At 44.4% G+C, this 21,217-nt stretch overlaps 1 protein-coding gene across 12 annotated transcripts in view; it reads left to right on the top strand.

The window, feature by feature from the left end:
- CD44 (CD44 molecule (Indian blood group)) overlaps window positions 1-21,217 on the top strand; it is a 93,008-nt gene that overhangs the window by 39,144 nt on the left and 32,647 nt on the right. For 6 of the 12 annotated variants that reach the window (XM_045290864.1, XM_045290860.1, XM_045290855.1 and 3 more), the window contains exons 3-7: window positions 1,427-1,560; window positions 7,807-7,878; window positions 10,691-10,921; window positions 15,312-15,431; window positions 19,205-19,330. In XM_045290864.1, coding sequence (XP_045146799.1) covers window positions 1,427-1,560; window positions 7,807-7,878; window positions 10,691-10,921; window positions 15,312-15,431; window positions 19,205-19,330 — 683 coding nt within the window. The remainder of the gene's footprint in view (window positions 1-1,426; window positions 1,561-7,806; window positions 7,879-10,690; window positions 10,922-15,311; window positions 15,432-19,204; window positions 19,331-21,217) is intronic. The other 6 variants (XM_045290861.1, XM_045290859.1, XM_004708292.2 and 3 more) reach the window with 3 other exon arrangements.

Genomic DNA, 21,217 nt, shown 5'->3' with positions numbered 1-21,217 from the left:
TTTGTGGGCACTTCACTCTGGCCTTGCCGCTGGCCGGGAGGATGGATGGGCTCTATGCTCTGCGTTTCCGTCAGCCTTACATGTTCAGAAACCTGTTGGTTTTAGTTTCTCTCTTTCTCTCTCTCTCTCTCTCTCTCTCTCTCTCTCTCTACCTTTCTCTGCCTTCCTCCTGCCACCACCTCTTCTCTGGCAAATGGGATTTTCTCTGCGCACAGCTCATATTTGGAGGCATTTTATGTTCCGAAGAGGCTGTGGTACAAGGGACCCTTGAGTGTGTGTGCTGAGGGAGGAGGCTGAGCAGGGGATGGTGGCCCCTGCAAAGGGCCCCCAGCCAGAGCGTGCTCGCAGCAACTCTGGGTGGGATGTGGGGTGGCGGGGGCTTCATCGCTTCTCTGGCTGTTCCCCTTCTGGAGAAAAAAAAAAATCTCTGAGGTGAAGGAGACGTTGCTATCTGTCTCCTCAGACCAGTTGCTACCAAGTCACGATTGCTCCTGATTTGGGAAAGTAGAAGGGCTCCTCCGTATGGGTTTCAGGGCCTGATTTTTTGGCAGGCAGATCACCAGGCCTTTCTTCTGAGTGCATTTGAAGAAACCTTTTGGTTAGCTGCTGGGCATTCACCGTTCGTACCGCCCAGGGACGCTGCTATGGAACTCTGCTATGTGCTTATGATTCCAACTGAATGATGGGCAACAGATTTCTACTGGCACCCACACTGTGGCTGGGCTGCTCCTGTGCCCCAGTCTGCGGCATCCTCGGCGCGGCGGCACGGTCTCGCCTTTGCCACGATGGAGCGTGACTGGTCGAAGGAGCAAGGCGAAGGCAGGACAGAAGAGTGGGTGGGTGGCTTGGCAAGTGAGGCAGGAAACCACTCTGAAGCACACCTGCTGGTCTGTACCCTGAGCTGGGCATCTTCAGACTGAAATGAGGAGTCACTGGGGGGGGGGGTCATCGAGAGCAGGAGTGACTCTCAGGTCGTCCAGTGGGCCTCCAGCTCCCCCGGGCCCCCTGTCCTCCACCATTCAAGCCCACGTGATGCCACTGGCCATACTCGTCAGGTCGTTCTGTCATGGATCTTCGTTATTGAGAAAGAGAGAGAGAGAGAGAGAGAGAGAGAGAGGAGCAGACAGACAAGAGGGAAAGGGGTGGGGGGTCATGAGAAAGCAAGGCAGGCAGAGAGAAAGGAGAAGAGACCTCTCTTTCTAGGTCTCTACATCAAATCACCTTGTCACTAGATCAGCATGGTCGATCACCTTCCCTCTGATCCTTGCTGTTGTTTGTGGACTTCGCACAGTTCCATAGTGGGAGCCTCCCACATCCCTGGCGGAGAAGGGAATGCAGTGTGGGGCTGCTTTTAATGCCATTGCAGGAGGGTTACGACATCCCCTCACAGCGGTCCATGTTAGTAACCTCTTGTTTTCTTGGGCAGGTATGGGTTCATACAAGGGCACGTAGTGATCCCACGCATCAACCCCAACTCCATTTGTGCCGCCAACAACACTGGAGTCTACATCCTCACGTCCAACACCTCCCAGTACGACACGTACTGCTTCAATGCTTCAGGTTGGTGCCCAGTGGGTCGACTTTGTTTTTCTGGGAGGCTCTTTGCAACCTTTGGCAGCATCGCTGACTGTGGTTTGATCTCAGAGCTTTCGTTCATGTAGCAAGTATTCAGTGCCAATCTCATCAACAGAGACAAGAGTTCTGTCTCAATGGTGGCCCATGTTAAGCCAGGGAGTCAAGCAGGAAATACCTTGCATGAAGTCAGAGAGGGGGACTAGGGCTGGGAGGGATGGGAACATGGGGGTGTGGGTGCCATTATTTAGAAAGCATCTCGTTATGGAGATGGAAAGTCTGTCAAGCCATATTGGTGATGGCTACGCAACCTGAGGGATGTAATTGGTTGTAGTGAACAGTGTTGAACTGGCAACTGTGCTATCAATGTTTTTAGAGCACTAAGGAAAGCAAAAGCACAATAACAAAAAACCCCAAACTGGTGAGCCCCCAAACCAGAATAAAGACAGCAGAGTAACGAGCTGAAGTGTACCAGGGATGCCTTTTCGAGAAGGTGGTGAAGGAGAGTGCTCTTGAGGAGGTGCCTGTAGGAGAGCCCTAGGTGCAGTGAAGGAGTGGGCTCTGGGCAGTGTGGACAGCCAGACTGGACAAATGGGAGCTTGTTCCAAGAACAGCAGGGAAGCCCGAGTAGCTACAGCACGGAACAAGATCAGAGATGAGCAGGGGCCAGATCACATGGACTTTGTCAGCCATGGAGATGAGTTGGGCTTCCATTCTCAGTGGGCTGGGCAGTCACTTCACAGTTGTGAATAGAGGAGTGACACGAATCTAATGCTAGCCTTGAATGCAAGTCAAATCGGAGTGGAATTTCATATGCATGATGTTGAGAGAGAAGGCTGGAGGGATACATAGCAAGCTCTTGACCTTATTAAGTGTTCCTTATCCCAACAACTAGAGAATAAGAACCCAAGTTAAGGTGTGGCCACTGGCAGTGATTGCTTTCAATCACTGATCTAGAGGAACATGCTTACATTTGAATTCAAATTCAGGCCCCAGTAAAGTTAGAGCGTTCTCTGCATCATTAATCTTCAGGATCCTTTAAGTAAGGTAAAGATCATAAATGTCAACTTCTTCAATATCAACAATCAAGTGTCTTACTTCTCAAATGGGCCCTCAATTCTCTGGAAGGTTTGAGATTATGTATATAATCTCAGTGAGTTTATATATGAGATTATGTATATAAAACCACACACACAACAAAAAACTTGACACACCTTCTTGGGGAGTCAGCTTTCTCTGGAGATTGGGTGGGGACACTGAGTTAGCTAGAAAATGGTTTCAGACATTATTTGTTTAAGACAAGCACAGATGTTATATATGGCAGGGGAATATATAATCTGCATAGATTTTAAGGTAAAATAGGGATATCCAAGAAATTGTGAGATTCTATCAGTGAGTTTCGGCTGTGCCACTCATCCACCATTGGGTGAGCAACAGGGATCAGAGTGGGAATTCAAAGAGGGCAATCTAGAGTTTAGAAGAAAGCAAAAGTTATCAAAGCCAATAATTTGAAGTATATGAAGCCCAGGAATTATGACAAATACATATTGGACAATTATACTGCACTAGGCTGTTGGAAGTCAAGGGTGTTGCTTCGAGGACTAAGCTATACCTGACCCAAACCATGGTATTTTAAATCACTGCACATGCATGTGAAAGTTGAACATTGAATAAGGAAGACCAAAGAAGAGCCAATGCATTTGAATTATGGTGCTGGAGAATATTGAAAGTATCATGGACTACCAAAAGGACAAACAAGTCTGTCTTGGAAGAAGTACACCCAGAATGCTCCTTAGAAGCAAGGACGGTGAAACTTCGTCTCCCGCATTGGGCATGTTATCAGGGAGACCAGTTCCTGTCGTGCTTGGTAAAGTAGAAAGCGGCAAAACAGAGGAACAGCCTCAAGGAGATGGGTGGACACAGTGGCTGCAGCAATGGGCGCAAACATAGACTTGGGAAGATGGCCCCATATAGAGTGATGTTTCTTCTTCTGTTGTTCATGGAGTTGGAACCACCGTGTGTGTGTGTGTGTGTGTGTGTGTGTGTGTGTGTGTGTGTGTGAACCTATGGGAGAGTTGCACAAAACAAACACGAGGAAACCATAGACTTTACTTCCTCCTGTTAGTTGAGCAAAGAACACAAATGAGGTTTGACTAAAAGGAAGGGAGAACCCACATGAGGTTGGGCAGTACATGGCTCCAGCCCAGTTCCTCATTCGATTCACATTAGCGTGCTTCTCCCCTTGAAGCCTGTCTAGTGAGCATGTGCAGTGAGATGACCTAGTTATGCATTTCCATTGTCTCACCAGCTTGACAAGTCAGTGTCACTTGCCCGCAAGCACCTTCACTCAAAAAAGGTAGACGCTCACCTGTTTGATTGCCTGGACCGGAAGCCGTCTTGGGCAGGTGCTACTGAGATATTTCGCCTTGCTCTTGTCTTTGGCCAAGAGGTTGGCCATGTCCATGGGGTAGAGTCACAGTGCTTATTACCACACCTCCCTCTTTGGGGAGAGGAGGATCAGTTTAGTTGAAAACTTGGAATGACTGGGTGGGGGGGGTGGGGGCGGTGCTCCACTCCGTGCAAATATGTCTTTGAAGAAAGGCCTGGCTATGCACTTCTGTTAAGATGACAGCCAAGAAAACCCTATGGTGAACATAGTTCTACTCTGACACACGTCATTTGGGGCTTTTTGTTTGTTTTAATCATATACCAAAATGACTGAATTAAGGGGCCCAAAGTGAGGAGTCATGCTTTTGTTTTTCTGTATTTTCCAAATTTAGTCAACAGTGATAGGCTTATTGGATAATTCTGTAGATCTTAAAAGAATATTTGTTAATCTACGAGGGGCTCAGGACCATGGTAGGCATAAAATATAAATGCAGGGAGGCACAGAAGAGCATGCATCTAGAGATAAATCCATTCTACCTGTCTTGGTTGAGTGGCAGACAATTGGGAAGGCAGGTGAACTGAAACCTTGACAATCTTCTGCTTCACAACAAGGATCTCATTGGAAAGACACGATGTAGCCTGCAGACTTCAAGTAGGTGGTCCAGACCCAGTGGTGTGGTCTCTGTGTAAACTAGCCACAGTACAAAAGCAACTCAGTCTTAGCGGGTAGCTTCTGTAAGCTCATGTTGTCAGCAGCGTTTTCTGTGAAACATGCATTTGCTTTACACACCGCAGTCAGGCAGATCTTGGAAAAGGCTACATGATTGTAAGCATCTTACCTCTAGGTCACAAGTTAATAACACAGAAGACTGAGCTGAATTCATTTATTTTTTAAGTTTCTTCTCACTGAAATTAAGTTTCCTCTCACTGAAATTCTTCCATCTCTCTGTTGTTGTTGTTGAAAATTGTATCGTTGTAAAAAAACAAGAGCACATTTGTCCAGTCAACATTGTTCATGTGTGCGATTCAATAAAGCAGTGCTACAAGCTGTGGTGTGGACCCCTCACCCCGTTCCCTTTTGAAGGTCAAACGTTCGTTCCTTTGTTTGTACAAACAGTTATTCAAGCAATACTTGCTCGAAACCAAGAATATATCAAGCATTGAGAAACTTGTCTTTGCATATGACACGGTATAATGGACCAGACTTAATAATGAATCTTTCTTTTGGCTATGGATGGGTTGAGAGTGTAGTCTCACAATGCCTTGGGCCTAGCAAAGCATCACAAACCCTAGTTCTCCCAGCAGTACCGATGATTCTTGCGACTCACACAGACCGACAGGAAGGGTAGAACTGTCCCGGGTTTCCGAGACCATGACTCTTGGCAGGAGTAGACAGTCTCTTCTTTCTCCCACAGAGTAATTCTTGGTGTCAAGTTGCTGATTTTGCACTTAGCAACAGTATACGACCAGAACTCCAGGAACCCTGTGGAACATATATGGCTGCCCATGTGAATTTCTGAGACTGCCATGTCCACAGTAGCAGGAAGCCTCTTCTTCCTCCCCTGGAGCCACTGGTGGGTTTGAACGAGAGACCTTGCAGTTGGCATACCTCCCCAGCAGTACATTGTTCATTCAGCGGAGGGAAAGGCTATCTAGTGGGGCCCTGCTGTCTGCCACAGGAGCGGGGGTGTATGGATGGCACATTTGGGTCACCATCCACCTTAGTGCTTGCCAGACTTGATGTTCTTTAGCAAAGTGAAGGTGAACTGGAGCGTGAAGGGGTCCTTTTGAACAAAGGCTCTAATCATTCAGAAAACGCTCTTTGCTTTTTTTGTTGTTGACATCGTGCCCCATTCTATTAAAATGGAATTCCTGTCCACTGCTGACATCTGTGGTGATATTTGCATTTAAGGGAGGGTGGGGTTTTTTTTCACCCCCCTCCCACCCACCACCTCCAAGGCCCTGGGTAGTACTAATCATTACCATGCTTGTCTGCTACCCAAAGAGCCAGAAGTTTGAGTCCATCTAAAGATGCCTCCGAGAGAGGACTGATGGTTGACGTCTGAAGCAGTTGGGAAGGTTTGGGGAACGCTATGAAAAGCTAAATCATTATGAGCTATTATTTCCCCCATGACTTTCCTCAAAAGTAGGAACAGAAATATCAACTGTTCTTTCATTTCCTTTTTAAGTAATGCAGTCTGACATATAAGAGTTGAAAATACATAAGCTGACGGCCATCTCGGTAACGCCCTTTGATTATTCCAGATGCCATCGTCCTTCTTTAGCCACCCTCACCTTGAACCTGTTTCTATTTTCAGACCATTTTGGAGGTGAACAAGTCATCCTGGCCATGTCTTAGGTTGTAAGTTGGGCTACTAACCAGGTTAGCAGTTAGAATCCAGTAGCCCCTCCCTCCAAGGGAGAAAAATGAGGCTTCCGATTCCCACAAAGGCTATCCTCCGACACCCAGAGGGTGAGTTCTGTCCCATCCTATACGGTCAGTATGAGCCAGAACCTACTTGATGGCACTGAGCTAGAGGTTCGCATTTTAGGTACACTACTGAAAGGACAACCCTTAGCCTATTCATTTTAGCAGGACTTTTTCCCTTTTGATTCATTCGACAGATATCTGTCGAGTACTTCTCTGTCCTCATCACATCGCTTTGGGGACCTTTTTCATAGGGCTTCACGCAGAGCTACTTAGGATTACCAGTAATGTCGGCTCAGGAAAGTGCCTGGGGGCTTAGAGCAAGACACAGAGAAAGAAAACATTGAGAAACAGCCAGTACAGAGTACACCGCCATCACCATCACCACCACCGTCCATTGCATTGCGGTGATTCCAACGCATAGCAACCGTATCAGACAGAGTGGAACTGCTCTGTGGGCTTTCTGGGGACATGAATCTCTGCAGAAGCTCACTGCCATCCCTCTCTCCCTCGGGGTGACGGGGACCAACCTGCCGATGAGCCTCACACCCCTTCACCCAGTATGCTATTCAGGTTCCTTCAATACAGAATAAGCACTTAAAAAAGAGTAGCTAAATAAATCATTCATTCATCCTAAAAAGGCTAAAATTATTTTGTTTTAAGAATATTTGATCAAGTAAACTCCTTGTTCTTTTATTTGGTCTTCGAATCATCGTGGTGTTCGACTTTATACACATTTGATTGGATGTAACTGCTATGTTTTTCTATGGTTTCTGGGTTACAAACTATTTTCTATTATAGCTCATTAGATTTCTTGATGGTTTTTTTCATTTTTACAATGATCCCACAAAACTTATATAATAAAGTTTAAAAATCTTTTCTAATATAAGGTACATTGGACAGGGACCATGTTTTTTTTTATTCAGTATTCTACCTCAACTTTTCACAGTGTCTGATATATGTTAATCAATATCACATATCATATATATATGTATATATAGATAGTGTCTATATACATGTTACATGGGCACATATATATTATAGGGTCGCTATGAGTTAGCATCAACTTGATGGCAATGATTGAATCTCAAACAGTTCATAAGAAAATGCAATGAAAAGATCATGAAAGTTTTCCATGAAGCTTTGTAAAATCCCTTGTATATGTGTTTATTTGTTAACAAGCAAATTGTTGGAGCAGGTAAGAGAACAAGGAACTTTCCAGATGTTTATAAAGCTGGAAAAAGGGGAAATGCACCAGGAAAGTCACAGAAGTTCCTCGCTCACTCACCCCGTTCCTGAAAAAGAAGAAGATTCGGGCAAGCTATAGCAAAACGACACCCTAATTCCCTAGTACAGAAATGGGCTGGCTTGGGCTCACATGTTGCTGAGTTCTCATGCTTATTCCTCTCCATTCACAGCTCCAGAGGATGAGGAAGACTGCACTTCCGTCACCGACCTGCCCAACTCCTTTGACGGAGTCATCACCATCAGTAAGTATGTCTTTGCATCTTGGTTGGCTTTTTCCATTCTTGGGAGCGGGACTGTGCTTTTTACTCCAATAGAACAGCATTCTTCGCCTAAGGCTGGTGAGAGTTAGATGTGGTTCAATAGCTCTTCCTCTTTCTCTGCTGTGGATTGAGACTGCTACCATCATACCTTGTTCCTCAAATTTCAGTTACTTGAAAACCACAACCACATTTACTTTTTCAGACCCACGTACACAGCACTACCATTTTTCTGGGTCTGTTTCTTTTCTTTGACCTGGCTCAGACCTGGCTTTGACCTTGCGGTTGCTGGTTGCCACCACGTTGGCTCCCACTGGCGTACAACAGGCATGATGTATAACGGAAGGCAGCACTGCCCAGTCCTGCGCCATCCTCGCAGTCATTCCTATGTTTCAGCCCATTGTTTCAGCCACCACATCAGCTCATCTCACGGAGAGTTTTCCTCCTCTTTACTGACTTTCCACTTTGCCAAACATGATACTGCTCTTTCCCGGTAACGTGTCTAAAGTAAGCATGACAGAGTCTCACTCAGAGTAGATACTCAATACATGTGCCTTTTTTTTTGTTTTGTTGGTCTCCACAGATATCAAAGTCTAGCTTCTCCTGTAAATTATCGATAGTACACGGAGGGCTTCAATAGGGTCCTGGGATAATTGGATTACCTTCTAAATGCACTTTTTCCATGAACACTTTGAAGCGCCCTGCTGTTTCCTTCGGAGCTCTGGTGGCACAGTGAATTACATATCGGTCTACTAACCACAAGGTCTGTAGTTCAAAACCACCAGCCACTTCTAGGAAGAAACATGAGGCTTTCCGCTCTGGTAAAGATTTACAGGCTCACAAAATGACAAATGTTGCCTGAGACCGTTATAAAAGAAAAAAAAAATCAAAATGATGGAGGGTTTTTTTTCACACCAAAAGATAGAGACTTTGATGGTTCTCAGGGGAAGAAAGTGGGGAAGTGAATGTGAAGCAATCGGCCAGCGGGCAGACAGGTGCTAGCTATGGTGACGATGGGCAGGTTGTATACAAAAGGAAGAAGAGAGAAAAAGCCAGAGGACTCGACAAGCTATTGGAGGTTTGATAAGTTGCTTAAATTGATGAATAATTAAAAAAAAAGATGATCTGAAAACCTCTAACTAATTCATTGAAAGGGGGGAAAACCAAAACAAATGATTTACAGCCTTGGAAGCACACCGGGGCAGTTCTACTCTGTCCTAGAGGGTTGATGTGAGTCACATTGACCCTGATGGCTGTGAGGTTTGGGTTTGTAATCTCTTATCAAGGTTTCATTTGCAGAGATTATCAATGTGATAAAGAATTAGGGATTTTTATTTGCATGTATGTTTTATTACAAGTTCCAATTGAGCCAGATAGGTGGACCAAAAGAAATGCTTGGTACCAGCAATGCAATATGGCAAGAACTAATTTCCACTAAATGGACATTTGAATATACCATTGCCTGAGCCTTGAAGGCAATAAATCCTCCTTTCAGGGAGGAAAATTGAACAGATCCACCCATGCATCCTTGCCTCCTGTTCACTGTAGTCCTTTTGCTTGTTCAAACCAAAGCCTTTGATCTTCTTTCTGCACATCCAGGCTAGTTAAGTTCAAGGGTGGATTACACAGAAGGTGGCAGAGGCTCAGTCTATATTTACACATGGCAATTCCATTGCTAGGAAGAAGGGTTCACTTACACAGTTCAGAATGGCGCCTTAGAAAGAAAACGTCACAGATTAGAAATATAGCTACCTGTTCAGGTTCATGGCCATTGCAACTGGTACTTGGACTCCTTTCTGGAACAAGATAGAATTAAAAGCAATAACTTTTCTGCTTACTTAAGAAGGATGCATAGGGAACCGGGAGGGAGAATGATCATTTCTTGAATACCAGGCAGAACACTTTACATACAATGTATCATAATGCTTAAGACAACCTCACTCAGGGTCCCGTGTTCCTGAGTCACACCATGCCTGCCCTGGGGAAGCCCCTGGACCCATATTGCAAGCTCCTCTGCCTTACATCATGCACTCGTGTTAAGTGTTCCTTAGGGAACCAGTCACTCGATCCCGGCAATCCCTGCTCTGGGAGTCCCACTGGTAACGATATTATATTGATCTGTCACCAGCCATGTTTATGTCACGGTCGTCTTCGATTGCTCATTCCCCTTTAAAGGCTCTGTGTCCCAGAAAACCCTTGGACATCATTATGACCTTGGGCTCATCATCTCCCCTATCCAGAGGGCGTGTCTGTGGTTGTCTTGTTCTTGTCCCCTTTAAGACTATCAGAGTTCTCTTTGTAGAGAACAAACAGCAACCCCATTCAGAAAGTAGTCATATCCCCACTTCGAAGGAGGAAACTTGCAGGGAGAGCTGTCCGGCCTAGAGCTCAGCTTGGGTTCAAACGTAGGGGCGCTTAAACGCATCCACCTTTCCCCTTCCTGGTCCAATGCCCAGAAGGTACACTCCCTTAGTAGACCAGCTACCCTATCCCACCAGGAGATAGATATGCAGGGAAGCATGTGTTTCTTTGTAAGAGAGAAAGTAGAATTTAGTAGTGTCGTGGCGTGGGTTACCATCGGACTGCTAACTGTGAGGTGGCAATTTGAAACCACTCCACTCCATGGGTGAAAGATGAGGCTTTTGACTCCCATAATCACAGGGGCAAATCTACCCTGCCCTCTAGGGTGGCTCTGAGCAGAGACTGGCTCAACGGCAGTGATCTTGGTTCGGTTCGGTTGTGTGACAATCCAGGGTGTTTCCTGTGAAGTTCTGAATGCGCCTTCCCTGTCTCTCAGCTATTGTTAACCGTGACGGCACCCGCTACACCAAGAAGGGAGAGTACAGGACCAACCCTGAAGACATCAATCCCAGCAACCCCAGCGACGACGACGTCAGCAGTGGCTCATCCATCGACCGGAGCACTTCAGTTTCCAATATCTTCTACATGAGTTTTCCCACCAAAGACCCGACTCCAGACCTCACCAGTCGTTGGGGCCCTGACACCACTGACAGCGCGCCGGCTACCAGTAAGGAGAATGAGTCCTTCCCCTGCAAACTGCCTCCTCCCGTCGTGGGTGGAACGTACTCTAGAGACGGGTGACAGCATCTGGGGAGGTGGACCGCTGGGTCCTGGTGCTCTGTGTGCATTGTTGACGACTGTCTACACTTTTTGTTTTCCCCACCCTCCTATTGGAACAGCTCCCCTTTTCCTCAGACCCCTGGGGATAGCTTGGGTTCGAACTTGGGGACATTCCTACTTTCTGGCCCCACCCAAACCTGAGACAAAAGCTATTTCCATTCCGTGTGTTTCCTTCATGTTTCATCAGCCCTTGGATAAAACTGTTTTCCAGCATTGGGGATCATGGAATATACATGCCATTCCATCTGGTACCCTTTAAACATTTTACTTAACTTTACGTGGGGGATTTTCTTCCCCTTTGACCTTGTCTTAGTTGTATAATGTGCAGTGGTACTCACAAGCCATGGTTTTCCAAACAATTCTCTAGTTTGGGGTTAAAGGAAGTCTAGCTGGAGGACTTAGTGGGTCAAATTAAATCAGCTTAAGTGTTCTCTAAGCCAGCCGGCTGGGGAGAGCTCTCTGCTGTTCCTCCTCTGGTTTGTGGGGGCTATTTGTTGCTGGGAACCACACGCAGGGAGACGTGTAAACCCTGCACTAGCTTTTGTGGGGTTTGTCTTTTGGACTTCAATTTCCTGGGCCAGTATTTACAGACCCCCTTTGGTCTCTTTCTTCTCTTCCCTCATTTCCTAAACCCCGCCACCCCCCCAGCCACCTCCCCAGCCACCCCCCACCCCCGCCAGCTCCTTGTGAAGCAGCTTTCCAGTCTGGCTGGGCTCTTTCTGTGGAGGATTACGGGCACCGGCATCTAGGGCTATTCTCCTAATATGGTCTGGATCTTCTCCATTCCTGGCTATGGCTCCTGAGGGGTGGACCTCTGGCCTCCAGTTCCTGAGGCCGAAGCAGCCTGGTTAGTGAGGAGTCACAATGGGGCCCCTTTCTTTCCCTTGTGTCACCCAGAAGCCAGGGAAACCCCAAGAGCCTTGTGAGTTATGCATCCTTTCTCCACAGCGCCTAACACTCTGGTTGCAGCTTGCTGCAGGCATGAGATCCAGCGGCCTGTGATTGCACTCACTCCCGGATGATGCCCCAAAGCATTGCAAAACCAGCTCTTGTGCGACCGCCCACACTGTCTAGGACTGCCGGCTCCGCAGACATTGATGGCAGGGCTATAGACAAGAAGCCTGTGCCTCTCTCAGCATCCCGAGGCAGTGCTGCTTGCTGCTCCTTGAGTTCTCTGCCTGCTTAAAGCAGCCACACTGAATGTGTTTATTACCAGGCATTGCATTTGGTCAGATATTGGCACGCATGGCAGTTAATGATCTCACCATGAACCAGAACTGGCCTGCTCTCCAAAGCCCTTTTCCCACCAAAGTAGACATTGTTGACAAAATACATTCTTAGGGGGAACGAGCTGAATGTAATACTCAAAACTGAAAATAGCCTGCAAGAAATTGTAAATATTTCTGTGTCCTTTGGAAAAGACAAAGAAGGCATTATAAAAGGTCTTCACAAAGTTTGGGAGAATTCCATTATCTTTTAATTCCTCTTTCCTGCAAACTTTGTGACGCTCCCTCATGTATGGACAGTCATAGCACATCCTTTAGGGACTGAGCCGTTCCTGCCTAAGTTAGTCAACAAATAGGTCTTGAGGCTCTACCATGGTCCAAGCCCACACTAGATGTTGGGGATCCAGGGGAAAGCACTGCTAGAAAGCTCTATTGAAGTAAAGCTTAGTCAACTAATCATTCCCTCAACAGTGTTTGCTGGGATAGATACTGCTCTCCTTTTTAGAGATGCTCATGACTGGATAATCCTGATCCAAACCTACTCTCATGGAGCCCAATGCTAGTTCAGAATTCAAGGACAAGGAAAGGGGGTGCTATGAGACTTTACTAGAATATGGTTCGGGATGTGGACTGAGAAACTAATAGTGCTTCTCTCCTTCTGAGCCCTGGTGGCAAAATGGGTTGCACAGTGGGCTTCTAACTGCAAGGTCCACAGTTCAAATCCAGCAACTGCTCAATTGGAGAAAGATGAGGCTTTCTGTTCCTTTAAAGAGTGACAGCCTTGGAAACCCACAGAGCAGTTTGGCCCTGTCCTCAAGGGTCCCTAGGAGTTGGGATCAACTCAATGGCAGTGAATTTGGGTTTCCTCCTTCCAGAGCACTTGGCTAATTTCCTTAATTATTTGAAAAGCAAAGAGCAAACTCCCTGCCATTGAGTCCATCCCAACTCGTAGAGAACCTACAGGAGAGGGGAGAACTGCGCCGCTGCATTTCCGAGACTGTAACTCTTTACGGGAGTAGAAAGCCTCATCTTTCTCCTTTGGAGGCGGCTGGTGATTTTGGATTGCTAACCTTGCTGTCAGTACCCCGACATATAACCCCTACGCCCCCAGAGGAGAGATTAATTTGCCATCAGGGATGAGGTTGAGTCTCTGGTTACCTCCAACAGAAGCTCCAAACAGATCAAAGAAAAATAGGTGGAAACTTAAAAGTACTATATTGTATACTACCAAAAGTTTGTATTGCAAGTTCCAGAATAGAACCCTATTGTCTAATCCCACGCCTTGTGACGGTTGGGCTGGGAGTTGGAACTAATTGAGAGGAGTGACTGTAAAGCCACCCTAATGCGTGCAGGAAGGCAGAAGTCAAGAGGAGGGCTGGCGGGGAACCTAGAAGCCTGCCGTCAGCTTGGCCGCCTCATTCCCTCCTCTAGGATCCTGAGCGGGTGGCAATGGGAAAGTCCAATAAGAACAACCCTCTGAAGAGTTTTAACTTCCAAAGGGCTTTCCACTGTAAGTCTTACTCTCGGAAGAACTATCCTGGAGGAGGGTGATGAGCCTCTTTCCCCGGGTGATCTGGAACTCTTTGGAATCCAGAAATCTAAAACTGATTCAGGAGGCCAGCTCTGGCTTGGAATGCTCTGTTTTCTTGTCTTCTGGGTGTCAAAGGAATCGTTTTGCTTGTGTTTTTCAGTCTTGGTCTGATAGGGCCTGCTTGGGTGGGCAAAATTGGAAACCCTGCTAGCTGAGCAGTAGCTTGTTCCATTTCCCCCTCTCACACAAAGCCTTTCAGAAAACCAGAGGGCCCGCTGGTTTCTTGCTTGCATTTATTTTCTGTTTGTATGCTAGCTGGTATACTACTGGGTGGGGAATTTTGTACCTTTAATAAAGTTTCGGAAGGTGTCTGTGGACTTTTCCAGGTAATCCTCAGGTGGCTCTGGGGACATCATGGGTGAAGTTGGTGCTTATGTCTCTGTTCTGAACTAGCATCGTCTTTAGAGGGTAAAGTTTATTGTTCGGGGTGTTGATGTTTGGCGTGTATAAAATCTAGGGCTGAAAAATGGGTGTGTTGAGTCTCAGGAGTTTCAACGATAGGCCACCTGAAATCATATGAAAAATTTTGATAGTGTGTTTATGTAGTATAAATCACTTTCTTGAGGAGAGACGCTGTGAGTTAGATCAAGTTTTCAAAGCGATCTATTACCCCAAATGAGGGTTTGTTTGTTTTGTGTTTTTAAAAAACAAACAACACCTAATCTGGTTCAGATGGTTACCCTGGTGCAATTTTCTGTTCTGCTGTGATAAGAAAACATATACTTGACTCAAGTCCAACTTGAAGATCAGAAGAGAGATGATAAGTTGAAAACGTTTACAGGTGACCCTTTTTGTCGTCTGATTAGAGTCTGGAAGGGCCCCGACCTGGCTCTTCTGTCTCTCTCTTCTGATAGCACATCTGAATGAGAACAGAGTGGAGAACAGAAAGCGGTCAATGAAAACTTTCTCCGAATTCAAAATTCTGTGAACACACACCTTTTAAAGAAGTTCCTACTCAATGATAAAGCTTGAAGTGAGGTTGATTGGTGTAGGTGGAGTTTTGAGATGCCACTTGGCATAAAAATAGTACCTTGCACCATGCTGGACAGACCATAAAGAAATTAGCAAACACTTCCAATGATGCCCTAAGGAGAAATCAAAGCCAATCAATGAAATGTTACTCTGAGGACATTTGATTGACTGGCTACTTGGTCATCAAATCATGTAGTTAGAAAATCTCTTTCCATACAGTTTGGATATTGCTAGCTGATTTTGCTCTGAGTCTGTAATCAGGGAGCACAGTTTAAAAAATTAATGGCATCGAGTTGCTATCCATCCAGAATTTGCATTTCTGAGGTTGCTCAGAGATTCTGGATGATTTTAGAAGGCTGCAAAGATAAAACGAGGCCTTGTTTTTTTCATCTTCATTCCAGAAAAGATACAGCTGTTATATATAGTCAGAGTCAGGTAAAGGTTTTGCAGCGAGATCTCACTAAATGCTGTTTTCGTAATTGATCCAGTTCCCTCAACCGCACGCTTACACAGCCATGCAACCACCAAGGAGCAAAGCAGTCAGCTGTGGTCCTGGTTTGGTAATTCACAGCCTGGGACTCAGGATGTCGCCACGGCAGCAACGACAGGTAAACGATGACCTCTTTTGCTTATCGGTTGTCCAGAATGGCATGTCGGGCCTTCCCTGTGAGGGAAGAGGGCGCCCATTGAGGTGGCCCTCTCTCCTTCACTGCTCTTCGTGAGAACAGGCTGGAGTACCATGTCAGTGATCAGGAAGGGCTCTGCATCTGGGAATATGACTGGACACCCCTCACGATCCTATTTGCTCTTCTTTGGAAATAAACGTAGAATTCAGAATGATTTTTCTTGCAGAGACTTTGACTATGAGAGTCACTCAAAGCATTTCTTCTAGAAAGAAGCATATTATGAAATTCACATTGCTGCGTCCTGTTGGTTTAATTAGCAAAGTTAATAATTAGAGAAACACTGATCCGTACCTGGACTCTGGTATGGACACATAGACCTTCAACTGTCCAGTGTAGGAAAGATGGACTGCGCAATGTTAGCATGGACACCTCCAACAAGCTCTCTAGATGGTGAGCCATTAGCTCTACATCCCGGCAAAGGGTTCCGACTTGGGAGCTTGTAGGTAGGGGAATAGTCACGATCTATCATCACAATGGAAGATTAAAAGGAGATCTTCACATTTTCACTTTCATTGATGAAGGATATTACCATATTTCAAAATTATTGGGCATTCCTTCTATAGACAGAGAGCAGTAACCCTAGCCCACCACATTTGTTCATCTGATCAGGCATTGAATAAAATGAATCCTTCATTTCCATCAATAATCTTGTAAGGAAAATCATGCTGATGTTATGGTTGTCATATTGTAATGATTAAGATGATGCTGGAGAGAGAGAGAGATGGAGAAAAGAGATTAGAGGAGAATGGTATGAAATAAAGCTGTAGTTTAAAATATTTCTAAAGTTTATAGAGCAAATAGTTTTGGAGGAAATGATCTTCTTGGTGGTGTTTCCTCTTGGGTCATTTCTGGGCTTTTTAAAAGAAAAAAATGTCCAGGACTCTCTTGAGGGAAGAAATCTTTTCGGATAAAATAAGCCTCACTCACGTTGGGATGTGGGAGTTCAGTGATGGCTTCAGTCTCTGCTTTCAGGGTGTGGCCTATTCTTGTCTGATGTTCTTCTGATGCACATCATGTATGCAAGAGTGGCAGCCTTGGAAAATTAATTTTTTTTCACTTGTGTCTACTTCTGTTGCTTTTGTTCTTTGTTAGTGGGGACCTTGGTTACATCATCCGTGTCTTTCCTGAATGAGTGTCCTATTTTTTAAAAAGGGAACTTTAAGTGTCCTTGTTCTCCTTTGCAGCACGTAGTGTTGATATATACAAAACTGACGGTGGGTAAGGTGGGTAGGAGATCAGGACTCCAAATTGAGATCAGTGGAGAGGCATCGTTTATAAATATGCTTTGTGTGTCATTCTTTCTATGTTGGGCATTGCTGGGATTATGTGTCTAGAATTGCTGGCAGAAATATCATATCCCAAATTATAGCATCATGATATTGGTTAGCCAAGAGAGCCTGTGTAGAAGATCAGGGGACTAGAATTCTGGAGAATTGGGTTTTAGAATCATAGAATATCAGACTTGGAGAGAATTTTAAATTGTCTGGTTCAAGAAAATCTTGTAACTTAATACGACGTTACTTCCAAGCAACTGTGCAATCTCTTTTTGGTAGTGGGAAAATAACACTTATGAAGAAACTCATTGAATAGTTCATATTGCTACTTTTAAGATCCAGTATTTGTAAAGATATCTATCTCCCTGAAATTCTCTCCCATGGGACCTAGGTTGGCCTCGTGGGAACACAGACAAAACATTTCATCCCTCTTCTGGTTAGGGATTCCGGTGTTGCTGTCAGGTAAAGTGTTGGATGGCTAACCATTAAGCTTGGGGATTCAAACCTGGTAGCCACCACCCAGGGAAAGTTGAGGTTATTTGCTCCTGTGAAGATTTATAGCCTACTCAGGGCTGCTACAAGGCAGAATCCACTCAATGACATTATAACTTTTCATAAATACAAGCACGGCTCTCACATTCTCCTGGAGACGTTTCTGTTGCTAACTAGATTTCTGGATCAGGAAAGAACAGAAGGTCTGTCCTGTCCAACACATTTAAAAAAAAAACCTTTAAAAGGAGGAGCATGAACCAGGTGACATTGAAGGTCTTTCCATGTCTGCATTCTGTGAAGTTAAGGTTGGGCCGTTGGCTTTTCTTTCTTTCCACCTTCTTGATCAAGTTCTCTTGCGTAGTAAAAGGGTGAAAGTAGACACAAGGCTATTCCTGAGGACTTGATCATTAGCCTTTCAATAGTTAATTCCGTCATAATTGCAACAGCTTGGACCAGCCCTGCTGGTACAAGAACTGAGAGGTGAGATGGCAAAGACTGGTTTCATGGTGGCTTCAACCATCATGTCCCACGAATGATCCCCACACCACAACAAAAGTGGCTGGTAATGAGTTATTGATATCTCACTTATATGGTTTCTTGATCAACTTCAATTATTCTCAATGACCGTTGGGGATATTGTCATAATCTAAAATCCATTCTGGTCTCACGAATCTCTGTAATCATTTCAGAAGGGCATGAAATCTGAGATCTGTATGTTTAGGGGTTTACATTAATAAGCAGATTTTTTCTTTCTATACTACACAATTAGCACAGCTTAGGAGGAGGCTAATATGGAGACTGTGAAAAGAGGCAGATCTTTCTGGATGGCCAGATACAATTTTAATTATGAAAGATTGTACATGTGACTTCTTAAATAATCTGTCATAAAAAATAGATAGTAAGCTCTAACAAAAGATAGGACATATAGAGCAATAGAACTATTATTGGGATAGACATTAGTTATATGAAAAGCCAAAATTCAGCCTTGAGTCCCACTCAATATTGGAAGGCCCATATCAGGGGTGACATTTCTACATGGATTACTGAGCAGTTTCCATTTTCTTTTCTATGACTATATCCAAGAGGAAAACTAGGAAATTTCTTGAGATAGCAATTACAGTTCACTGTAATCAAGCCTTGTGGTTGACTAAAATAAATGCCAATGATTGTTTCCTTATTCATTGACTATCCTTTTTTGCTGTAGGCTAAAGTATCGCTGGCAACTCCATTGTGCCTTTCATTTGCACCCAGCTAGATTGATCTGATACTAGAGAGGGTTAATAAGTGACCTAGCATACTGAACACACAGTCTCAAATTTGAGAAATTATTGACATGGGTTATAGTCTAAGGCAGTGTTTCTCACGATGGGCCATTGCATCCCCTGAGGGGCGTGTGTGCTGGGGTGATCCAAAGGGACTACAATAGCAGATACCTACACTGTGCCTGGAATATGGACCATAATACACAAGCCTTTGGTTGCCAGAGAGTGCTGGGTACCTTTTTCTGTAAAGAGGGCTATAGGCCAAATAAGTTGGAGAACCTATGATCTAAGGTTTTCCTGAAGGTGATTTCCAAAAGCATAGTTGAAACCTTTCAGCCAATTCTTGTCTTTGTAGCTGTAGTGACATAGGTTAATAAGTTAGTAATAAATATATATGAAATCATGGGGAAATTGGAAATTTTGAATGGTTTTTCCTTTATCTTCTTTCGTGGGGTTATGTCCATATTTATGCTTTTAGCTTCCTTAAAGATTTTCAGTGTAAATGCATACGTTGGCTCTCGAGATCGGGACATAGGAATTTGGAGTCTTCAAGCCAACTAACTCTTTCTTCTTATAACGTTGGTCGGCCTCTGTGCTTAACTTTCTTCCTTCGACAAGCGGGTTGTTGGGCATCCAGCTCAGCCACTGACGTTCGTCACCACAACAGGTACGGATTCAGATACCAGGTCCGCAGGCCCGGAGCCACATGAGGAAAATGAAGATGAAAGAGACAACCCCCCCAGTTTTTCTGGATCAGGCATTGATGATGATGAAGATTTTATCTCCAACACCAGTAAGAAAAATCAATTACAGTCAAATCATTTATTCAAGGCCTACTGATTCGCATAGGTGTCTACCTTGGGGAGTGGTTAATATGAAAAATGAATTTGGTTCAATGATTTGATGAGGTTATGGAGGCATAAATGGAATGGTTCAATGAAAGCCAAAATATATTTGGAGGATCATTGGGGAAAAGGGTGTTTTTTGTTTTTTAATAAAATCCTAATTCTTCTTACTCTTCCTATTTCTTTAGCTATGGGGTCTGCTGCTGCGACTTTTCTTTTTAACAACTAGAGTAAACTTTGAAGTTTTGAGTGTTGCCAGAGGGTGACATAATAAAACATTACAATAAATCTTCATTGTTGTATCTCTTGCAGTTGGTTCTGCGAATACTAAAGAAAAATGTCAGAGCCCTTGCCCTCAAGGGACTCCTAGTCTACTGGAACAATAGGCGTGGACAATGTGATGACGAGATTAGCCATTAGAAGGTGTAGATAAGCCTAAATTGAAAGCACAGAAGACCCTAGAAAGGTCTACAAAATGGAAACACAACTCAGGAATTGTCAAAACTTTTTTGAGGGTAAAGGAATAAATAGATGTTTTAATGAATGAGTTGGCCACCACTGTAACAGAAAGGGAGGTCACAACACCTGAGCGTTAACAGAATAGGGTCAATTATTCAAAGCAAGGACCACTACATAATAGGATCAGAAGTGGGACAATAAGCATACATACCTTTTTGAGAACAAAGGGATAGGAATCGAGCGAGAAAATGCCGTTTAAAAGATTCCAATGTGCAAAGCCTGTGGCATTGCCTGTCAGGGGCCTGAGCTTCTAACCATATCTGTACTGACTTCAGACTTTCCCTCAAACTCCCGAGCCTGACCCCACCATCGCTCTGCTTTTCCTTAGAGAAGGTGAGCCTTTGAATGGTGCCAGTCAGCTCTTGGAGCTTCCATAACCAGACAACTCCTGAAGTTAGAGTGGATTCCAAAAACACAGCTTGGGTCTTAAAAGAATTTAAGCATATGGTGTTAGTACAATAGACACTCACGAGCAATGAGGTGTTTCGTGTCTAAACCTGCGTGTGGTGTCTTCCTTAGACTAGACACTCCACAAAGCATAGTACATGGGGGAAAGGAAATCTTTGTAGTAACTTCAGTAAGGAACATTACTAACTTTAGTAACTTCAAAAAGAAAAGCAAATGACAAAACACACTGGAACCTGTTAGCCTGGCTCCTGGTTTCCTCTGTGGTCCCACCTTTCAATTGAGTCCACCAGTAAAGACAGTTAAAGAGACAAATGGATGGCATCAAATAGCCCAACTTGGAAATAATAGCTATGGTCTAACAGGAAGGGAAAACCTGGTGAGTTTTTGTTGTTGTTTGGTTTTATCTCTGTGGCACATTTTCAGCTCACCTTTCTATTTGGCACCTGTGCACCCAGTTTGGCAAATGGCCTCCATTCTTTGGGAGGGCTGTGATAACTGTCAGTTTTCATGCTCTCAGGAAATACAGTTAACAACTCTCAGTAGAATTTTCTTAGCTTGTGAAACAGAACTGATAGCACTACTATTTATATTGCTAAATATATCTCTATAAACTCTATCTCTCTATCTCTCTCTATATCTATCTGTCTATATCTCTGCCTATATCTATATATCATCTATCATCTATATCTATATCATACATATCTATCTCTATCTCTATCTATAATTTGGATATCAATATAAAGTTTCAATGAATTGCATTGGGTTTGTCAAAAAATCATTTCACAAAATACATTGATTTAGATTTTTCCCATGATCCCTCTCTGTGGTTCATCCCCTATTCTTGATGTAATGCTTCGGGTGACTGTGTGAGCGCACTGGTGGATGTATGGCCCCTTTGGTGTGCCGCT

Source organism: Echinops telfairi, unplaced genomic scaffold, assembly GCF_000313985.2.
Source record: "Echinops telfairi isolate 266 unplaced genomic scaffold, ASM31398v2 ScPeMD7_60;HRSCAF=208, whole genome shotgun sequence".
Classification (NCBI taxonomy): Eukaryota; Metazoa; Chordata; class Mammalia; order Afrosoricida; family Tenrecidae; genus Echinops; species Echinops telfairi.
This window is presented reverse-complemented; position numbering and strand designations above follow the sequence as displayed.